This window comes from Macaca mulatta, chromosome 1, assembly GCF_049350105.2.
Source record: "Macaca mulatta isolate MMU2019108-1 chromosome 1, T2T-MMU8v2.0, whole genome shotgun sequence".
NCBI lineage: Eukaryota > Metazoa > Chordata > Mammalia > Primates > Cercopithecidae > Macaca > Macaca mulatta.
In genome coordinates this window covers 234,818,863-234,839,948 of record NC_133406.1, presented here as the reverse complement: position 1 = coordinate 234,839,948, position 21,086 = coordinate 234,818,863, and the positions used below count along the sequence as shown (strand labels likewise).

At 52.2% G+C, this 21,086-nt stretch overlaps 1 protein-coding gene across 50 annotated transcripts in view; it reads right to left on the bottom strand.

Moving 5' to 3' along the window:
- The window catches only part of NPHP4 (nephrocystin 4), a 137,181-nt gene that overhangs the window by 103,117 nt on the left and 12,978 nt on the right, over positions 1 to 21,086 (bottom strand). For 29 of the 50 annotated variants that reach the window (XR_013408751.1, XR_013408746.1, XR_013408728.1 and 26 more), the window contains 4 exons: positions 17,903 to 18,046; positions 8,617 to 8,789; positions 6,526 to 6,590; positions 785 to 940 (listed from right to left, as the gene is read on the bottom strand). Coding sequence is in view for 42 of the 50 variants with exons in the window: in XM_077976498.1 (XP_077832624.1) it covers positions 785 to 940; positions 6,526 to 6,590; positions 8,617 to 8,789; positions 17,903 to 18,046 (538 nt within the window). In the remaining 8 variants the exon portion in view is untranslated. Of the gene's footprint in view, positions 1 to 784; positions 941 to 2,538; positions 2,605 to 6,525; positions 6,591 to 8,616; positions 8,790 to 9,901; positions 10,024 to 17,902; positions 18,047 to 18,744; positions 18,928 to 20,679; positions 20,830 to 21,086 lie in introns of those variants that run through there. The other 21 variants (XM_077976603.1, XM_028840672.2, XM_077976593.1 and 18 more) reach the window with 11 other exon arrangements.

Here is a 21,086-nt window from a genome sequence, read left to right as displayed (position 1 = left end):
CCAGCGAGACCACCAACCCACCATGAGGAACGAACAACCCTGGACGCGCCACCTTTAAGAACTGTAACATTCCCTGTGAAGGTCTGCAGCTTCACTCCTGAAGTCAGCGAGACCAAGAACCCACCAGAAGAAACCAATTCCGGACACAATCCCAGTCCTATGAGGTCCCTAGAGTCACTAAAATCATGAAGACAGAAAGCGGAAGGGTGGCTGCCAGGGGCTGGGGGAGTAGGGAATAGGGAGTCCGTGTTGAATGGGAAGGAGCTTCAGCCAGGAAAGAGGAAAAAGCTTGGGGATGGATGGTGCGGTGGCCGCACTACAATGTGAATGTACTTACTGCCACTGAACTGGCCATTTTAAAAGGGCTAAGATGGTCAAAGGGCTAAGGTAAAATACGTTATCCTTATTTTACCTTAATTTAAAAATCATCATCACCATCAGGTCACTGATGTGATGCCATATGAGTGAGATCCAGTCACAGTGGTCTTCCTGGCTATGGTCACACAGACTTGAACTCTGTCTCTTATGAAAGCATTGTCCCGATGAAAGAAGCCAGAAATGACTCGAAGGATGTGAGACACACTATTTAGGAGGGAAACGGAAACTAGACTGCCATTCCATCCTCCTCCGCCACCCCCAACAATCCCCCACCAGGCCGTGCTGCTGAGCTGCAGAGGGGCACTCGGCCCACGCTGCCTCCGGAAGAGCCCAGTGCCTTCAAGGTTTCACTGTGAACTAGGACAGACTCAACTCACCAAGTGGAGAGAATCAAAGACGCCCTTACCGGATTCTCCATGAGCTGGAAGCAGGCCAGGGATCTGCTGCAGACCAGACACCAGAAGGTTCTCAGGAAGAAGGTGGAACGCAGGCTCCAGGGCCGGGTGTGGCTTCAGCGTGTACTGCAGGCTGCAGTTCTCAATGAGGGTCATGTGTTTGTTTTCTGGGGAAGAAAACACCAATGTGATCAATTGATAGCTGAAAGCAAAGGCACTTCCAGTCAAACCAGCCAATAAACAGAGAATGTTAGAAATGCCACAAACAGGAAAGGGACTTTTCTAGGGAAAGTATAGTAGTGCTCTGTTCAGCTCAGAGTGAAAGGCATTGGTCTTCAATAACCTTCTCTAGGAAAGTTACAATCTACACATTTTTTTGATTTTTCTTTTTTTGTTGTTGTTTTTGTTTTTGTTTTTAGAGACAGGGTCTCACTCTGTTTGCCCAAGCTGGAGAGCAGTGGTGTAGTCATAGCTCCCTGGAGCCTCAAACTCTTGGGCTCAAGTGATCCTCCCACTTTGGCCTCCCAAAGTGCTGGGATTACAGGCATGAGACACTACGCCTGGCCTGGAGGTGCAGTTTGTAATCCAGCATAAAATCTCTCCCACCCACTACTTCCCTCAGTCTCCTGAGAGCAAAGGCACGGGCTGTGTGGTTTCCCCAGGTCTCGCTGGTCCCTGCCATCAGAGGGGCCTGGAGGACACCCTGGCCCGAGGCCTGCCTGCCTGCCTGCGCGTGTCGGCACTGGTATCCACCAAGCCCCAAAAGGAGCAGGGCAGCACTGGAGGGAGGCCAGCAGCATCAGAGACGGAGCCCTGTCCTCAGGGAAGTGCCACTTTCCTGGGGTGACAGCTAAGACCAAACACGCAGATACCCATAATGCACGGGAGAACTGGATCCAAACCACGGGACAGATGTGGGTAAAGCACGAGGGGAAACGCGAGGAGGAAAAAGGGCATGAAGGAAAGCCCCTGGAGAAATGACACCCAGGAGGAGTGTGGCTGCACCGCAGTGGGGGCAGGCCCTGACGGTGGAAGGAATAGCATCCCCAGAAATGAGGGTGTGGGGAGAGGCACAACTCCGAAACACTGGGCCTGGGCTGCCCTCTTCACATTCCCACCAAATGGCCAATCTTGCTCAGGCCTGATTTTCTCCAGTGACAGGAAGTCCACCACTTCCCGAGGCACAGGGCATGCACGTGGTCTCAGGCGGCTCAAGTCCTGGCTGTGGCCAGGCCAGGGACAGCTACTGAGAGTCACAAGTTCAGCTCATCCATGTTCTGATTTCACAAAGAGCAGGCCGGGTGCGGTGGCTCAAGTCTGTAATCCCAGCACTTTGGGAGGCCGAGACGGGCGGATCACGAGGTCAGGAGATCGAGACCATCCTGGCTAACCCAGTGAAACCCCGTCTCTACTAAAAAATACAAAAAAACTAGCCGGGCGAGGTGGCGGGCGCCTGTAGTCCCAGCTACTCAGGAGGCTGAGGCAGGAGAGTGGCGTGAACCCGAGAGGCGGAGCTTGCAGTGAGCTGAGATCCGGCCACTGCACTCCAGCCTGGGCGACAGAGCGAGACTCCGTCTCAAAAAAAAAAGAAAGAGCTAAATATGAACTAGTGTATTATTAGAAAAAGAAATTAGTGAAAAACTAGGTCCACCACAGTGGCTCACACCTGTAATTCCAGCACAGGTGGATCACCTGAGGTCAGGAGTTAGAGACCAGCCTGACCAACATGGTGAGACCGTGTCTCTACTAAACATACAAAAATTACCCGCATGGTGGCGCATGCCTGTAATCCCAGCTACTTGGGAGGCTGAGGCAGGAGAATCGCTTGAACCTGGGAAGCAGAGGTTGCAGTGAGCCGAGATCACACCACTGCAATCCAGCCCGGGTGACAGAGGGAGACTCCATCTCAAAAAAAAGAAAAAGAAAAAGAAAGAAATTAGTGAAAAACTATTTTTTTAGTATCTAACTACTTCAAACATGGAATCTGCTTACTTTAAAATTTAAAATACTGCTAAAGGCATTTGACCTGGGTGGCTGGTCAGGAGTCACAACCTCTCCAGGAAGACACACAGGAGAAATACGGGAAGACTCCAAATGCTCAGACCTCAGACCCAGCCACCCACTTCAGGAGTATGCCCTACAAGTTCACGCATATGCTCAGGGGAAGGGCGGATGCCCACTGCAACGGGGTTTCCAACCTTTTCTTTTTTTTTTTTTTTTTTTTTTTGAGATGGAATCTCGCTGTCACCCAGGCTAGAGTGCAGTGGCATGATCTCGGCTCACTGCAACCTCCACCTCCTGAGTTGAAGCGATTCTCCTGCCTCAGCCTCCCCAGTTGCTGGGATTACAGGCACTCGCCCTCACACCCGGCTAATTTCTGTGTTTTTAGTAGAGACGGGGTTTCGCCATGTTGACCAGGCTGGTCTCAAACTCCTGACCTCAGGTGATCCGCCTGCCTCAGCCTCCCCAGATGCTGGGATTACAGGCGTGAGCCACCGCGCCTAGCCCCACCTTTTCTTAGGGAACTGCCTAAGGGTCAGTATGCAGGAGATCTATTCAATCAATCATGAAACATCGATTCCACGAAATACCACAGAGCTGTAAAAAGAATGAGTCCTTTCTGTGTACCGATAGAAAACATTCTTCTAGAAAAATTGTAAGGGAAGAAAGCAAGGTGTGGAACAGTAAGAAGAGGTCAAGTATCAGACACAATACTGGACATTCGCATTAGCTTCTGTGTCCATAAAAAGACCCCGGAAGGGTCTGTTACCAGGGCAGCCCTGATGAAATAACAGCAAAAGTTCCTTTTTCTCACTGTTTTCCTTCAGTCCCTTTATCTATGGGTACAGCTGCTTTAAAGGAACCAGATGGCAAGGATGCCACCAGAGTTTCTTGACCCCTGACCAAATACCAGAGAAAGACAGAGCCCCACGAAACTGCTGCAAACTAGAACAGGTGAGCCCCAGCTGCCTTTAGGCCATTAGCATATCATTATAATGCTAATGTCCACTCTCCAAGAGAGAGTGTTCTGTACAAGCCACGCCTGGAAGAGCACATTATGATGTGCGTCGGCGTGCCTGGCGTCCCACCCTCCTGGCCCTCTCCATGCCTCCCACTGTCCAGGGAGAAGGTGCCTTTAAAGCGAGGGCTCCCCTCTCCACCCTCTGCCCAGTGAATAAAACCTGACTACCTTTTCCAGTTGGATATTCTTTTTTTGCAGCCAATACAAAGTGGGAAAAGAACTCAGTTTGCCCGTGACAGATCCACAAGAACCCAAAGAGAGAGGTTACCTGGTAGCAGGTGAGGGGATGGGGAAAGGAGACCTCACTCTGAACTTTTTATATATATGTATAACATATACAAACATATATGATATATAAAATATATAATATTTATGTATTTTATGTATTTTTTTGGGGGGTGGGGACAGGGTCTCACTGTCACCCAGGCTGGAGTGCAGTGGTGCAATCATGGCTCACTGCAGCCTCAAACTCCTGGGCTCAAGCAATCCTCCCACCTCAGCCTCCCAAGTAGCTATGACCACAGGGGCGCACCACCACACCCAGTTAATTTTTGTATTTTTTGTAGAGATGCGGTCTCACTATGTTGCCCAGGGTGGTCTCACTCCTGGTTTCAAGCAATCTGCCCACCTCAGCCTCTCAAAGTGTTGGGATTACAAGTGTGAGCCACTGCACCCGGCACTTTTTTATACTTTTGGATTCTGAATCATGTGAGTGTATCACCATTACCAGCTAATTTTGGGAAATGCCTGCTGCATGGATGAGTGAAGGGCCCTGCAGCAGGTTCTTCCTCACAGCCTCTACTCAGGGCCAACAGTTCCACACAGACACACAGACATGCGGACTGTGGACGTGGAGCGAACGTGGTGGCTGTCTACTTTGTTCTAAGGACACTTCTGAAAGAGAAAATCCTGGCATATGAATAATTAGATTCAACTGAAAAATAACCTAAAAGCCAATCTTTAGCAATGAAATGAAGTTCCTGACTGGTTGTTCTCAGCAAACTAAAAATAAAATCCTGAGCCCCTAGTGGACTGAAGGGACCTCCTCTTGGCCTAGAGGACTCCAGAGTAGCCTTGAAAACTGAGTTCCGGGAGTGACAGGAGGGGGACCAGACAGGCCTCCATATGCCCAAGCCTATGCTAACCACCGTTGGCCTTTCTTCCCTCAGGACTGGAACCAGCCCTTCTAGAGACCCCACCGCTGCTGCTGTCCACTGATCGCCTGCCGCTGCCTCTCTTCTGGATAGTCCATGGAAGGCATGCAGGGAGGGCTTTCGTGTCCTCTGCTTCGCCTTTTGACGTCAGAGGGCCGAGAACTTCTCCCTTGGATCCTGCTAGTGCCGCCATGTTTTGAACACGTGTCCCATGAAGCGGCATGGGACTCAGCCGCGCACATGCATGCTTCTCTCATAAACACGCATGACTCCTCCTGGGCTTATTAAAATAAGCAGACTCAGCCCCCACTCAGCAGAAATTCCTCTTCCCTCTGCCCCTCTCTCAAAGGGTCTGTTTCTGGCTTCTGGCTGGAGGCTACACTTCCCAGCCTATCAGAAAGGCCACCTGCAGGCTGCAGCCCTGTATGAGAAATAAACTCTCCTCTCCAGTCTCAGGAACCTCATCACTCTTCAGCTGACATCTCCTATCACGAGACTGTCACCAAGACCTGTGAGGGGCAAAGGGAGTGGGTCTGACATTTTGTTTTGTTGTTTTTGAGACAGGGTCTTACTCTGTCACCCAGGCTGGAGTGCTGTGGTGCAAGTTCACCTCACTGTAATCTCTGCCTCCTGGGCGAAGTGATTCTCCCACCTCAGCCTCCTAAGTAGCTGTAACTACAGGCACCCACCACTATACCTGGCTAAGTTTTTGTATTTTTTATAGAGACAGGGTCTTACTATGTTGCCCAGACTGGTTTCAAACTCCATCCACCTGCCTCAGCCACCCAAAGTGCTGAAATTACAAGCCTGAGTCACACTGTCCAGCCAGGTTTGACTTTTAACACAAGCCATGAGGCACACATGGCATCCCCTTTGAGGAATCTGGGCAGCGTCGCCCCTCGAAGAGACAGAAAGTCACCCTCCCCAACAGATCCACCTCCAGCCACTCTTCCCCGCCCACACTCCCCCAACTGCTGGGCAAGCACAGCCTCTGTGCTCCAAGCCTCCCTGATGTCCTTCTAGCCCACCCCCACCCCTCCCACCACACGCCCTTCCTGTCATCCTCCAGGCGGGCAGCAGCAGAGCAGACCGTCATCCCCATTCCTCCCAAATGGCTCCCTCTGGCTGCCTGGGAACGGCCGGTCACAGAGGAATAGCAGGAAGCTCCCCACCGAACCCTGCTCTGCTCTAAGGCGGCCTCTCAGCCATGGGGCCTCGCCATGCTGGAGATAACCGATGGCTGTGTGGTCAGAGGTTTCAGACAGCCAGTGGCTGGTGACGGAGAGCTACTACTCCATCTGGTGAGCAGAGCTGTTCCCCTCCCTCCAGGAGGCTCTCACAGGCCCTCCCGTGCTTATTCCCACAAAGCACTGCCCTCCCTCAGGGCTGGTGTTTCAGTTCTTTACTTTCTGCCAGAAGTCCAAGGCCACGAAACATCTGCCCAAACCTCTCAGATCAATTCGCTAAGCGGACAGTGGTTTACACTGAGAAAGATCCCATTCAGAGCTAAAGGTGGGGAACACTCAGGGAAGGCACAAGAGCAGCGAGTGCTGCCAAGGCCAGGCCTGGCTCTTACGCTCTGCGGGGTCCTGGAGAAGCGGGTGCAGGAGGGCTCTGGGGGTGCCATGGTACAGCCGCAACCTGGAAGACAGGACCCAGAGAACACTCGTCAGCCACATGCACACTTCTCAGAAGGAAACCACATGGAGGCCTCGGCCACCACCACGCCCACCAGAGCTTTCTTAACGCCGCCAGTCCCATCCTCTGTGGAAGGCAGAGGCAGCTGAGGCCAGCAGCCGCTCCCCAAGCCCTCGGTGCTCATGATCAAGCATGTCTGGCACACATGCAGCCCCAACCCAAGGCAGCCTGAGAACCGAGGAGCTTTCCTGGAAAACACCATGGAAATGTATAAAACTCTGAAATGGCTCAAGAAAGACAACATGTGAGGAATTTCCGCGCCGTATGTCTGGAGCCGGGCTTCTCAACCAGTGATGATTCTGCTCCCTAGGGCACATTTGACAATGTCTGGAGACTTTTTTTTTCGTTTGTCACAACTGGGTCAGGGGGCAGGGAGGGGGTGCCCTGGCATCTAGTGGGTTGCCAGGGATGCTGCTAAAAATCCTACAGCACAGAGGACAGCCCCGTGACAGCAAAGAATTCTCCATTCGAAAATCAGTGGTGCCAAGCTTGAGAAACCCTGATTTGGAGTAAACATGTAGGCTTTAACCCTGGTTGAAAGGATGATGTGCCAGGCTATCCACCCGTATGTCCGGCTCCTACACAGAGCCTGGCACGTGGCAGACACTCAGCCAGCACGTGCTGAATGAACACCTACTATCCGCCAGGTACCTGTGAAAACCACATCGCTCAATATTCAAGCAGAACTTACGAGATATGCGTTATCATTACCCCTCATATACAGATGAATAAATTCAGGGCCCAAGAGCTCAAATCGCTTGCCTGAAGTCCCACAGAGAATCAGTGCTAGAGTAGGATTTTGGCCCATATCCATCCTACCTCAAATCCATCGCTCGTGGCCAAAGCCAGCCCTTACTCCAGTCTAAAGAACAATTCCTTAAGTCACTTAGAAATGGCAAACCCAGCCAGACGCAGTGGCTCACGTCCGTAATCCCAACACTTTGGGTGGCTGAGGCAAGCAGATCTCTTGAGCCCAGGAATTCAAGACCAGCCTGGGCAACATAGAGACACCCCATGTCTCCTAACAATACAAAAATTACCCAGGTGTAGTGGCACACACCTGTAATCCCAGCTACTTGAGAGGGTGACGCACAGGAATTGCTTGAGCCTGGAAGCGGAGGTTGCAGTGAGCCAAGATTGCACCATGCACTACAGCCTGGGTGACAGAGCAAGACCCTGTCTCGAAGAGAAAAAAAAAAAGGCAAACCCCCAAGCAAGAAACATCCCACACTACGCTATTATGGACACACAACTTTAGATGACAAATGTACGGCTTTCTACTGCTACTGTAAGACGAGCAGTTACACCACTATAGAAAGATGCTGGAATTTGGCCAGGTGCAAAACCCCATCTCTACTAAAAGTACAAAAATCAGCCGGGTGTGGTAGCAGCTGCATCACTTGAGGTCAGAAGTTCGAGACCAGCCTGGCCAACATGACAAAACCCATCTCTATAAAAATACAAAAATCAGCCGGGCGTGGCACCTGTAATCCCAGCTACCTGGGAGGCTGAGGCACGAGAATCGCTCGAATCCGGGAGGCAGAGGTTGCAGTGAGCCGAGATTACACCACTGAACTCAAGCCTGGTTGACAGAGTGAGACTCTGTCTCAAAAAAAAGGCCGGGTGCGGTGGCTCACGCCTGTAATCCCAGCACTTTGGGAGGCCGAGGCGGGCGGATCACGAGGTCAAGAGATCGAGACCATCTGGCTAACATGGTGAAACCCCGTCTCTACTAAAAAAAAAAAAAAAAAAAAAAAATTAGCCAGGCGTGGTGGTGGGCGCCTGTAGTCCCAGCTACTCGGGAGGCTGAGGCAGGAGAATGGCGTGAACCTGGGAGGCGGAGATTGCAGTGAGCCGAGATCAGGCCACCGCACTCCAGCCTGGGCGACAGAGCGAGACTCCGTCTCAAAAAAAAAAAAAAACCGACAGACACTGGCAAACCCCACGGTTGAGGAAACAAGGCAGGTACCTTTTGTCCTGGGAAGCAGAGGTAGGGGAGTTCGGTTGGTTGCTGAAGATCCGAAGAATTCCAAATCCACAGGACGATGTCTGGAGGGTCCCATCCCGTTTCTTGCCCTCAGCGACCACTTCCACCACAGCCACGATATGAGGGTGGTTTAAGGATGTGTGAAAATACAAGGGCTGCAGAACAGAAGCCAGAGGACGGTCTGAGTGATCAGGACACACACAAAGAGGACATGGGTGCTGTCCCCACCCCCAAGACCGCCTTCCTACACGTACCACAGCATCTGGAACCCTCTACCATGCCCTCATGTGGTGCACCGTATCTCTGCAGGATGCCAGGGAAGCGGGCACACTGAGGTAACTCCCTCAGACTCAAACACTGGTGTCGGAGCTCTTTATTCCAGAGCACCCAACATCCAGGACATCAGACGTCTGCTGCTTCCGCTCCAGGAACTTTCCATCCCCTAGGAATTCCACCACAAGAAACACCAACAGACCCCAGGCCCACTAGAGCAGAAAGGGGCTAGAGCAGCTATGTACCCAACCCTGCAGCGGGACACCAGGTAGGACCACGGTGAGATCAGCCCAAGACATAACACATCCACCACTACAAACACACACGCGTGCTGATCAACTCCCACTCCCAGCATCGCCTGACACTCAACACAGACAACACACCCTCCCAGTGCTGCTTCGTGCATAACCATTTTGAGTTCCATCTGAACTAACTGTATTTAAACTATTAACAAGAAGAATCCTTGTATTTCTTTAGGTGCTAAGTAATTATCCCCAGTTCAGAGCCCAAAAGACTCAAGCCTTTTTATGCCGAAAATCACCTTGAGATCATTTTATTAAAAGATTCCTCAAGATCTAAGCCAAGTAGATGATATTCAAATTGATCTTAAGAGGTTTTCCACTCACACCTTTCCATTTCCAACATGCAAACGGCCAGTCTCTGCTTCCGCCTTCCTGCCAGGCCCAGGGAGAGGGGGCCTGGGAGGACAGCACAGGAGACTCACCCCTCTCCGCATCTCATATGGGCGTTCCCACTTGGGAATGAAAGCACCTTCACTCTGCTGCTGCTTTTCTATTGCATTAAATTCAATGCAGTTGTTTTTATTTAAAATTAAGGGGCCTGGGGTGGTGGCTCGCACCTGTAATCCCAGCCCTTTTGGGAGGTCGAAGCAGGAGGATCACTTGAGCTCGGGAGTTCAAGATCACCTGGGCAACATAGCAAAACCCCATCCCCACCAAAAATACAAAAATTAGCCAGGCATGGTGGCACACACCTGTGGTCCCAGCTACTTAGGAGGCTGAGACAGGAGAATCACTTGAGCCCGGGAAGCAGAGGTTGCAGTACGCCGAGATCATGCCACTGCACTCCAGCCTGGGTAACAGAGTGCAACATTGTCTTTAAAAAAAAAAAAAAAAAAAAAGGAATGCCATAAGCACAGTAGACAGAGATGGAGCCACCGATTGAGTTTGCTAATCAACAGGGAATGTTCATCCCCAGGCATCAGGAGTGGTGCTGAGCCCATACCCCAACACCCCAGCTGGGGGGCAAAGCACAGGTCACTAGCTGAGCTCAAAGGCCGCCCCCCCAAGGCAGAAAGAGGTAAGGAGAGCCGAGGCTGGTCTTCTGCTCTATGACTTAAACTTGGAATAATCCTGCTATTAACGAGTCATTACCATGGTGTCACCGAGAAAACGTTTACTGTAATCACAGACTGTCAGCCCAGGATAACAGAGAGACGCATTAAAACATCAGCCATGAGATATAAATCGTTATTCTATTATCTTTTATTGCAATATGATGAAATAATGACCACTTACAGCTGACAGGTGGTTGGACTAAGAGAGAATTATGTTTGTTTCCAAGACTCAAGAACTGCTTTTAAAAAGCCCCACTGCAAAGTCGAGTTGGTCATTATCTCACCTTTTCTATTTATACCTGTGCATATCAGTCTTACGAACACTACCCACTTTCTCTATTGGCAATAAAACAAACATTTTCAACTGTGATACAGAGCAACAACAATCTGCCAGCTTAGAGGTCACCTTGAAATTACTCTACCTGAACCAGGTGGAACCCGCGGCTACGGGCATGTCCCAAGTACAAGTTTATGGCTATGCCTCTCCCTTCTGTTTATCACTAAAAATAATCACTCTGAGGCCAAAAACAACAGCAGCAGCAACAGAGCCCCAGAGCTGCTTGTCTCAGCTGATCCAACCTTAGAATCTGAAGAATCCATCTTTAATCAGAAGAGTCGGCCACTCCAAGTGCACTGTGTCTGAAAAGTTCAGATGGTTGTACCAGTACAATTACCGATTGATAAGGACATATGCTCTTTTCAAAAATCATTTACTGACCCTCCAGTGTGGGAACAGCCCCAAGCTAAAGAATTTATAAGGAACCTGGAAAACATAAGTCAGCTTTCAAGAAGCTCGAGCCTCGAAGGCTTCGTAAAGGACAGATGAGGCAGGCACAAAACTACGAGCAACTGAGACGCATGGCTGCACCCCTCAGGTCATCCCAGCAAAGTCACATTCGACCAGGTCACGAGTGCCTGACCACCCCAATTCTCGCCTTACTCAGCCAGCAGCACCCGGCTAAGGAATACCTGTACACAAGCCCTTCGGTCTAGGGAAACTTAAGGAACGCCACTGCCATACATTTGGAAAGGAACATTCTCTGCATCAACTGAAATTGCACGATTAAAAGGTTAAGTCAAGCCCATCAAATCGCCTGCAGGGGAAGGCCACTTGAGACAGAGGAGACAGGCTCTCTGTCACCCCTGCATCGCAGCTCACTCATCTGCACTGGTCAATTTTCCTCCTTGACAGCATAAACAGATTAATAAATCATTTAAATGCTCCTGTCGTGATGCCTTCATCTTCAAAACCACAGACACCATTTTGCCTCGGGGCCAAGTTTCCATTTTTCACCCACGGTGATGGAAGTGGAATTGGGCCTCTGCTGATGTGCCTGGATGAAGAGGCTGCAGCCAGGCACCCCCCACAGCACGGCCACACGACCCGGCACCTGCATGACATGGGCTCCTCAGACGACGCTGGGCAGCAAGGCCGGAGAGGAGCTGAGCAGGAACAGAATGAGTCCCTTCCAAAAAACTGTTTTAATAAGACTTTAACAGGATATCTTCAGCCAGGCAAATAATGCAGAGACTTCATGTAGTTCCTACCCTCCGGCTCAGACTCACACTGCAGGTTCAGACGGCTTCCCAGACACTACCCCTCAAAGACAGCAGGGATCAGAGGAGCCCATCGATTTCCACAGCAAAGCATCATGACAGGGACAGGGACAGCCCCCTGCCCCACGAATTATCCAGCCCACAATGTCAGCAGTGCCAAGGTCGAGAAACTCTCATTTGGAGTAAAAATGTAAACTTTAATCCTGGCTGAAAGGATAATACACCATCTTATCCATCTCTGCACGTCCAGCTCCTAAACACAGCCTGGCACGCAGAAGACCCTTAACCAACATTTGTTGAATAAAAACTACTGCCTAGTGGGTCCCTGCTTATGGAAAAGCACATGACTTAATACTCCAGCAGCACTTAGGGGATGCAAACTCCTATCTCTCATGAGCAAATGAATGAAGTCAGGAGGAGTTTTTTTTCTTGCAAATTAATTTCTTTTTTTCCATAGGTTTTTGGGGAACAGGTATTTGGCTACATGAGGAAGTTATTTAGTGGTGATCTGTGAGATTATGGTGAACCCATCACCCAAGCACTAAACACTGAACCCAATTTGTAGGGTATTTTTTGTTCGTTTGTTTGTTTGTTTTTGAGACAGAGTCTTGCCCTATCACCCAGGCTGGAGTGCAGTGGCGTGAATCTCAGCTCACTGCAAGCTCCACCCTCCGAGCTCAGGCGATTCTCTAGCCTCAGCCTCCCAAGTAGCTGGGATTATGGGTGTGTGCCACCACGCCCAGCTATTTTTTATATTTTTAGTAGAGACAGGGTTTCACCCTGTTGGCCAGGCTGGTCTCAAATTCCTGACCTCAAGTGATCCACCCGTCTCGGCCTCCCAAAGTGCTGGGATTACAGGCATGAGCCACTGTACCTGGCCTCAATTTATAATCTTTTATCCCTCACCCTCTAGGATCAAGGAGTTTAAATCACTTGCCTGAAGTCCCACAGGGATCAGTGATGAAGCAGGATGCTAACCCACCCTACCTCAACTCAACGCCCACGGCGAAAGCCAGTTCTCCCTCTGATCCAAAGAGCAACTCCTTGGCTTACTTAGAAAAGTAAGTGAGCAGCATGATTACAACCCAAAGCAAGACATATCCAACCCCAGCTCTACCAAAATAAAAAAAATTGAGCTGGGTGCAGTAGTGCATGCCTGTAGTCCCAGCTACTTGGGAGTCTGAGGAGGGAGGATCACTTGAGCCCAGGAGTCCAAGGCTGCAATGAACTAGGACTGTACCATTGCACTCCAGCCTGGGCAACAAAGTGAGACCCCATCTCTTAAAAAAGGAAAAGAAAGTGCTACGAACACACAACAACAAAACTGACAAACTTACAGCTTTCCATTGTCCCCAAATGACTGGCAGTTCAATCACTGCATAATTAAACCCTGGAAACATCACAGAGACCAATCATTTCTCCTTCTAAAAACCATTTTCTTTCATCTTCATTTCAGGTTCCAAGACCACAGCAGTGGTTTCCATTGTGCCAGAGAGGAAATCAGCTCTCCCCAGCTGCAGACAGACAGGCACGCAGGGCCTGAGTTGGCCTCTCAGAGCCATGGAGCCTCCCGCTGTGGAAGCAGCTCGCTGGGACACGAAGCTGGCTTCTTGCTTTTGTTGTGATGATGTTCAGGACGTGCCTGCCCTCTGCTGAGCAACAGCAAGAGCACAGGAGCAGCAGCTGGGCTCTGCAGCCAGTGCTTCCTGTAAGCTCCAGAGCCAGGCCAAAGAATCCAGGCACTGGAAGGGCTCGCAGGAGTTTCACGTGGGTTACGCTGATATTCCTTGACGGCATCCGCTTTTCGGCGGGAAATTATAGCGCACTCATTGCTCTGACGAGTAAGAGCCACTCAAGAGGGGCTTTCGCATGGCTGTGATGATGGGAAGGGGCACAACCCAATTACCTGCGTCCCTCTGCCAGGGCAGGTGCTTTGGTGACACTGGGGCTGGTGGGCTCTGGGAGGAAAGATTCCCCTGATGGGGGTTTAGGCTGTTGCTGGAGAACCACCAGGATTCCTGCCCAGTAACTCCCCTCGAATAAATAAAGGAGGAAAAGAAGCCCGTCACCCAATGCCGGCCACAGTCATTAAGGAAAGAATCCAAGGGAAAAGTACGTCCACCTCAAAAAGAAAACTGAGAAACTGCACAGGACCGGGACCTCCAGGATTATTTTTTAAAAGACACTTTTTTAGAAGTTGAATGAATGATTCGCTGGCTCAGAGGAAGTGAAAGGCAATTCCCCTCCACCAGGAAAGGTCTCAGAGAACACGGAATTCTGAGCTCAGAGCTGAGAGGTGTCTTGGGACTGCTCTCCTGCATACGGGCCCAATGTAAATAATTCATCATTTGCAAAAAACAAAACAAAACAAAACACATCAAAAAATCCCAGCTCTGGATCAAGACAAGCCTTCTGTGTTCCAAGTCTTTTTCAGGACATCGTTGTTTGCAAAGTCGTGCCACAGCCCCTTCTCTCGGGGTCATGTGTGACACGGGCACTCCACAAAACCCGAGCGTGCAGGGTCCATGCGTTACCATGTGGGGGCTGGACAGCCATGGGCGCTCCAAATGCAGTCCCCTGCTGCTGGCAGCTCACCAACCCCAAAGCAGATCCTCCCAACCCACTGCCGATAGGCAAAGACCAGAAAAACCCAGGCAATTAGTAAAACCAGAGAAAGATTTTCGCCAAGTCTCAGAATCACCCCTGAAAAGGGCAAAGGGTGTTTTATGAACCTCTATTTCCACGGGGGCATAGACAGAACAATCAGCAGTGTGCAAACATGCTGCCACACCCTCATGCCCATGAATGCCCACTCCTGGGAGCACTCTGCGCTTCATCCACACTTGTGAGCAGATACTGTGTACATGGATGCACACACACATTTGCACACACAATTAAGTAAGTTAACTAGTTAACTAAGCTGGAACAAAATCTTTACTCTGTATGAGAATGCCAAGGAGATGGAGGAAACTGCCTGGCACAGAGCACGCTGCTCGACAGCTTGGCAGGAGGGATTCATTCCTGGCACATCACTGGCCTCTGCTGCCCGCACAGGGCACAGCAGCTGCAGACAGCAGGCTCCGCAGACAGGGCAAGGGCGTCAGCGTCACCCTCACAGCTCAAAGTGCCCTGGCCACCCCACACTGTCCTTGCTGCATTCCCTTCTTCAGCAACTCCAAGTCCAAGGGTGCAGATTTTTCCAGAGGCTTTAAGGGCTATGTTCCATTAGTCCCCCGGGCCCATCCCCAGCCTCAACAAGAGACGCACCCAGATGACAGGCCAAGGCTGAGCCGCGTGGCTCCCACAGTCGGCTGCCCTTGGAGCCACCAGCACAGGTATTCCAGACTCCGAAAAGCCACCAGCTCCTAGTCTCCCTAACACATCTGAATCGTGAACTGCACAGGCGGCAGGACACGCAGCTGCCAGGATGTGCTGAAATGCAAGTGCTGCCCAACTTCAGCCGCAACGGAAGCCCTCAGGGTGCACGAATGTAATCCTGAGAAAGGCAGAGAGACGCATCCCTTCCGAAGACTGCCCTACCACGCGACTGGAATTCTACAGGGACCAGGATTCTGCGGCCCAGAGAGAGAGGAGGGAGATGGAAGCCCCCGCTTCTGGCCTGTGCAGTGCGGACCCTTCGGAAGGTCCGAAGCCTCTCTAAATGCAGAGCTGAAGTCGGGGGGGTGAGGGAGGAGGAGGGAACTGGCCCCGGCACCTCGGTGACTGCAAGCCATCCCTGGTTTCAGAGCATACTCCATCCCTCAGCATTCTACAGAACATTTCAGAACAAAAGGCAGGGCTCCTCAGAAGCAGGAGGTCACGGAGGCCACAGCAGGTGGTGCCATCAGATGCACAGGATCGTTGCTCCCGCCCCCACTCGCCACCTGGGAATAAGCTGGTAGAGTTATTCCATCTCCACGCACCTCAGTGTCCTCCTCTTTAAAATGGTTACACAGGATCCTGACCTGCACAGGAGGATGACAGGCATGAAATGGCGGCATGCTTCTGAGCCGATGCCCGGCCACAGGAAGAGCCTCCCGGTAAAGGATGGCTACCTTCACCACCCGCCACACGGCTGTCACAGCACCAGGTTTCGTGGGGCTCACTGTGCGCACCTGAGGAAGCTAAAGCTAAACAGCCCTATCCCCAGCAATTGGCCCAGCATCGTCACCACCGGGAACTCACGGCGAGGGGACCCCCTGCCTGTGCGGAAACAGCACTCTAAGGGCTCACCCGCAGTCACACACGTGATTTACAACATGAAACCTTTTCTGACACGGCTGGCCAGACAGCCCTCTAAGAGGTATTTGCATAAGCTGTTTCACAACCTTCATGTCAGACACATCTTTAGCTGTCATGACATACACTCTAGCCAGGCTTTTTACTGAAGCTTCCTGACCTCTGAGGTCATTCTCTCCCTCTACTACCCATGGGAGGAAAGGCAAGAGTCAGGACCCACCCACGTCAAGACACACACAATCCAAGCACTGGGTGATGGTGGGGTATGGAGGCCTCCCTCGTCACCCACCTAAAGCATACCCCACGCTTGTGGCCCGAGGCAGAGGTGCTGACTGGCCAGAGCAGGGCCCCACAGAAAAGGCACGCCTGGGCAGTGGTTATCTAGAGTAACATCTCAAAGGACAGCCACTGTCACCCCCACTGCTACTCCTCATACAAACTGTCACAACACCAGGCCTCTTGGGCCTCCTTCTAAACCTGAGAAAGATCAAACCAAGACAGATAAGACCCTCTCATCACCTCTGTCGCCTCCACACTGTCCCTGCTGCACACTCAATGTGCTCGGACACCGTCCCTCTGAAACTCCCCCCACTCGAGTTCAGCTGTGAAGCAGCAGCCAGGCATGGGAAAGGCCTCCATGACCTCCATGACATCCATGACATCGCCGGCTCTTAAGAGTAAAACGCCAGCGTCCCTAAGAAGACCCTGTAGGACCCAGTCAGAAGGCACAACAGGGCCACTCTGCCAACCCCACCCACTGGCACACCTGGGCTCTCCTCTTGTCCTAACACCCCCGGCTCTCCCCGCTCTGCTTGAAGCAGCCTCATCCCTGCTTGTCATGGAGCCAGCTTCTTTCTCATCCTGTAGGTCCCAGCTGAAACGGCAGGTTAGCAGAGAGGCCTCCCTCATCATCCACCTAAAGCAGGTCTCTGCGCTCTCCTATGGTCTCCTCCTAAGAACTTAACTTGCAATTCCTCTGTTACCTGCTCGGTGTGTCTCCCCAACAGTCTGCAGTTCTGTTAGGTGAGCGCCATCATCACCCTGAGCCTAGCACGACGCCCTGCAGAGAGCAGGTGCTGAATGCAATGCACGCTGTGCAGTGAACCGCAGAGATAGGGCATGCCGGCCTGCAGGGTGGCCAGCCGCAAGACCACCTGAGGGAAAACACACTACTCAACCAGTGCCCACCCACCTGCCAGTCTCAAGACAGAAGGCACAGGTGTGAGTCCAGGCTCTGATGCCTGCTACCTACCTGGGCAAGTCACTTTACTAAATCTTAATTTCTCCACACAGGAGGGAGGGAAGAAAGGAGGGAAGGGGAGGGGATACAGGAAAGGGACAGGGAGGGGAAGGAGAGCAAGAAGGGAGAAGTAAGGGAAGTGGGCGGGGGGGGTGAAAGGGGACGGGAAAGGGGATGGGTGAAAGGGGAGGGAAAGGGAGGGAAGAGGGGAAGGGAGGGAGGACAGGGGAGGGAGAGGGGAAGGGGGAAGGGTCGGAAGGGGGGGCGGGGAGGGGAGGGAGCAGTAGTGGCAGCGGCCACAGATGAGGTCAACCATTTCCCAATATTCCCAAGAACTCCAAGGTTCCTTGAGACAAGACCCCCATGCCCCCGACCCTTCAACCAGAGCAGAGCTCTCTCATCTGTTTAAGAAAACTGGCTTCCACATAAGATTTTGTTTGGAAACAAAGTGGCCAGACTGAGCTCTACGCTGCTGGGACCCACAAGTCTGAGACACCCTGTGAGGTCTCGGCAAGGCCCCACTCTCTGGGCTGCCACCCAGGACCCCCCGCACACCCACCCTCCGCCTTGGAGCAGCCCCTGCCTCCGTCACCAGGGCCCACCTCATTAAAGACGATCCTGGACGGCGGTCTCTTCGTCGGCTTCACTGTGGTTTTCCACGTCCTCCCAAAGAAGTGCCGGTAGGTGACATCAAAGAAAGACACTCGCAGATGGCATTCAACCTCTGACAGCACCTCCAGCACTCCCTAGGAGACAATGGGGAATTGGCCCTCAAGAGTCTCAGCACCATGAGCCGGGCGGTCACTGGCAGGCCACGTGGGTGCACATGGGGCCACTCGCTTAGGTATAAGCACCCTGGTTTCCTTATCGGGGGACTACCTCTCTCCCACAGCCACTGGTCTTGGGGGGGTTATAAACCAAAGCACTTGGCCCTCCCCTGGCCAACGAGAGACTGCAGTCCCTTGGAACAGACACAGGCTTCTGACTCAGCCGGAGCCCAGGACGCACAAGAGGACATGACCACAGGAGACACGCGCCTGCCAGGATGAGGCCCGGGGCTGCCGGCAGCCAAGAGGTGAGCGAGAACAAGTCTAGGTGACATCACCTGAGACCTGGCTCAAGTCACACCTGAAGCTTATGCTGGCTGTGGATTTGTTGTGTGAGTTAACAAATCACCTCTCATTTAAATCATTTTGGATGGGTTTTTTAATCCTTTCCAACCAAATGAGCCCTTCCTGATATAATCAGAAACTCTAAATCCTCAACTTCCCAGATTTCGGGGTGATGTTGGCAAAGGAAAAAGCAGATCTTTGAGAACTGAGAAATCATGGCTGCAAATACAAAACACAGCAGCCAGAGTGTAGACAGGCAGGACCCTGCCCAGAGCTTTACCACTTACAGTAAGTGTTGCTTTAGCCTTTGCTCTTCTGTGACAGGTTCTTACCTGAGACAGAGAGTCCTCCACCTTTCTTTCACCCATTCACTTAGCAAACGTTACTTAAACATCTACTCTGCGCATTGACTCTCTGCCAGCCACATTTCCAGGAGCTAGGGAAACAACAAGGAACAAAACAGACAAAATCTCTGCCCTTACAGGGCTTACAGGGTGAAGAACGGGGAGAGAGGTGGGCGGGGCAGGGCAGGCTCTCTGACATGACCCTTGAGCTGAGAACAAGGAGGGCATGAGAAGAACCACAGGGGGTTTGGGGAGAGGGAGCCAGGCAGGAGGAGGAGCAAACTCAAAAGTCCTGAGAGGAAGAGAGCACAGGTGCCCCAGGAGCCAGCGAGAAGTGCAGGAACTATATTTAGCTGTTTAGTACCTGTTTTTTGTTTTTTTTTTTTTTTAAGAAAAGGGTCTCGTCTGTCACCCAGACTGGAGGTCTGGCCACTACAACCTCCACCTCCCAGGCTCAAGCAGTCCTCCTGCCTCATCCTGTCAAGCAGCTGGGACCTGGGACCACAGGTGCACTCCACCACACCCAGCTAATTTTTGTGCTTGTTGTAGAGAGGGGGTTTTGCCAGGCTGGTCTCGATCTCCTGTCCTCAAGTGATCCGCCCGCCTCGGCCTCCCAAAGTACTGGGATTACAGGGGTGAGCCACCGTGCCCAGCCTGTATTTTCTAATTTTCTGTATTACTGATGCTCTGGCATCTGGGGCCTCAGTGACGAGACAGACTGTCCCCCAGAGCCAGTTAATTCCCAGGGTGGCAAATGGCAGGCCTGTCAGAACGTGTCTGACATGAAAACCAACCCGTCCAGAGCCCACACGTCCCACTCCCTCCACCTGGCTCACACACCCCAGGAGTCCCACCCTCTGCCCTGTTCTCTCAGGGTCAGTGAGCAGATACGTCGGGCCATCCTTGCACCTCAGAGACCATGACATGACTCTCCTTGGCCAACACCAAGCCTGTCCAGCTGCTCACCCTCCCTAGTCCACTCCTCCCACAAAACCATAGCCCTCCTGCCTCCTGAGCAACCTGCGCCTCCCCAGGTGGCCTGTGGGCATGGCCTGCCCCGTGTCCTGGGAGCCCTGAGTAACACACAGAGTCTCAGCTGCAGTCGTCTCCTGATCCGCTGGCCTCACCACCCCTGAATGGAAACCAATCCTAGCTACGTTCTAAGCAGAAAGCCCACCAGACTGCAGCAGGCTGGGCCAGGGAGGAGAGAAGGAATGAGCGCCAGGCAGAGGAGCGTTCAGGCAGCCTCACAGCGTGAGGAGAAGCAGGGCTTTCGCTCCAATCAGGCAGAGGCCAGGGAGAGATTCTAAGCAGAAACGACACAATCTGATTCGGAATGAAAATTCCCGCGGCTGCCACGCGGGGGCGGGAGTGGAAGCAGGGGCCCATTAGAAGGCTGCTGCCACCAACCAGGCCAGAGAGGGAGGGGCAGGGAGGGTGACAGGAAGCAGGCACACCTGGGCTCTGCTGCTTCGCAGGAGCGGCTGCGTGGTCATGAAGGGACAGAAGCAGGAAGGGCCAGCTGTCTAGGCTGGCCCAGCCCTCCTAGGTCCAGCACTGGTCCCACATCTCAAGTAAAGCAACCTGGCGGGAGGTGGTGTTATCCATGGGGACGGGGAAGGCAAGCAGAGCAGGTCTGAATACTTCAAGCCCGGCTCCCATCACCATGCTGCCGGGGCCTGGACCCAGCTCCCATCACCACGCTGCCTCCCTGTCCCTCTTCCTCCTCAGCTCCTCCCGCATTCAGACCCACCCTCTGAGCCTGCCTCATCTCTCCCCAGAGCAATCCCCTGGCTTTTCCATGTTGACTGTCTGCCGCCCCATCTAGAATGTGAGCTCTGTGAGGACGTGGGTCTCGAATAAGTGTGTTCCCTGCTCTGTCCCTGGGGTCTAGGCAAAGCTTCTGCACGTGCCCCTCCTCACCCGGGACTGCCCGGGTTCCCCCAGCGCCGCTGCCTCCTCCTCTCCCGCACTCTCAGGAGGCCATCCTCAGGCAGGATCCCGTGGCTCCCAGAACCGTCGCTGGCTGGGACTTCTTTCCAGAACGCCACCTCTACGCTACTCACACCCAGCCTGTTCAAACAAGAATCCACTGAGAGCTCCTGAAGGCACAGTATAGGACAGAGTCAACCCTGTCATCTGCACAGCTCCAAACGTCGTGGTGCCCAACGAATATCAAACTGCACTGAAATACCTACCCCAAAATAAAGAAATGTAATCAATGATCATGGTAAAATTAAACTAAACAAAAAAAGTAAATGGGACAGTATGAGAAATATACTAAAACCATTAACAAAGTGCCCTGAATTCAAAACAAGCATGTAATATTC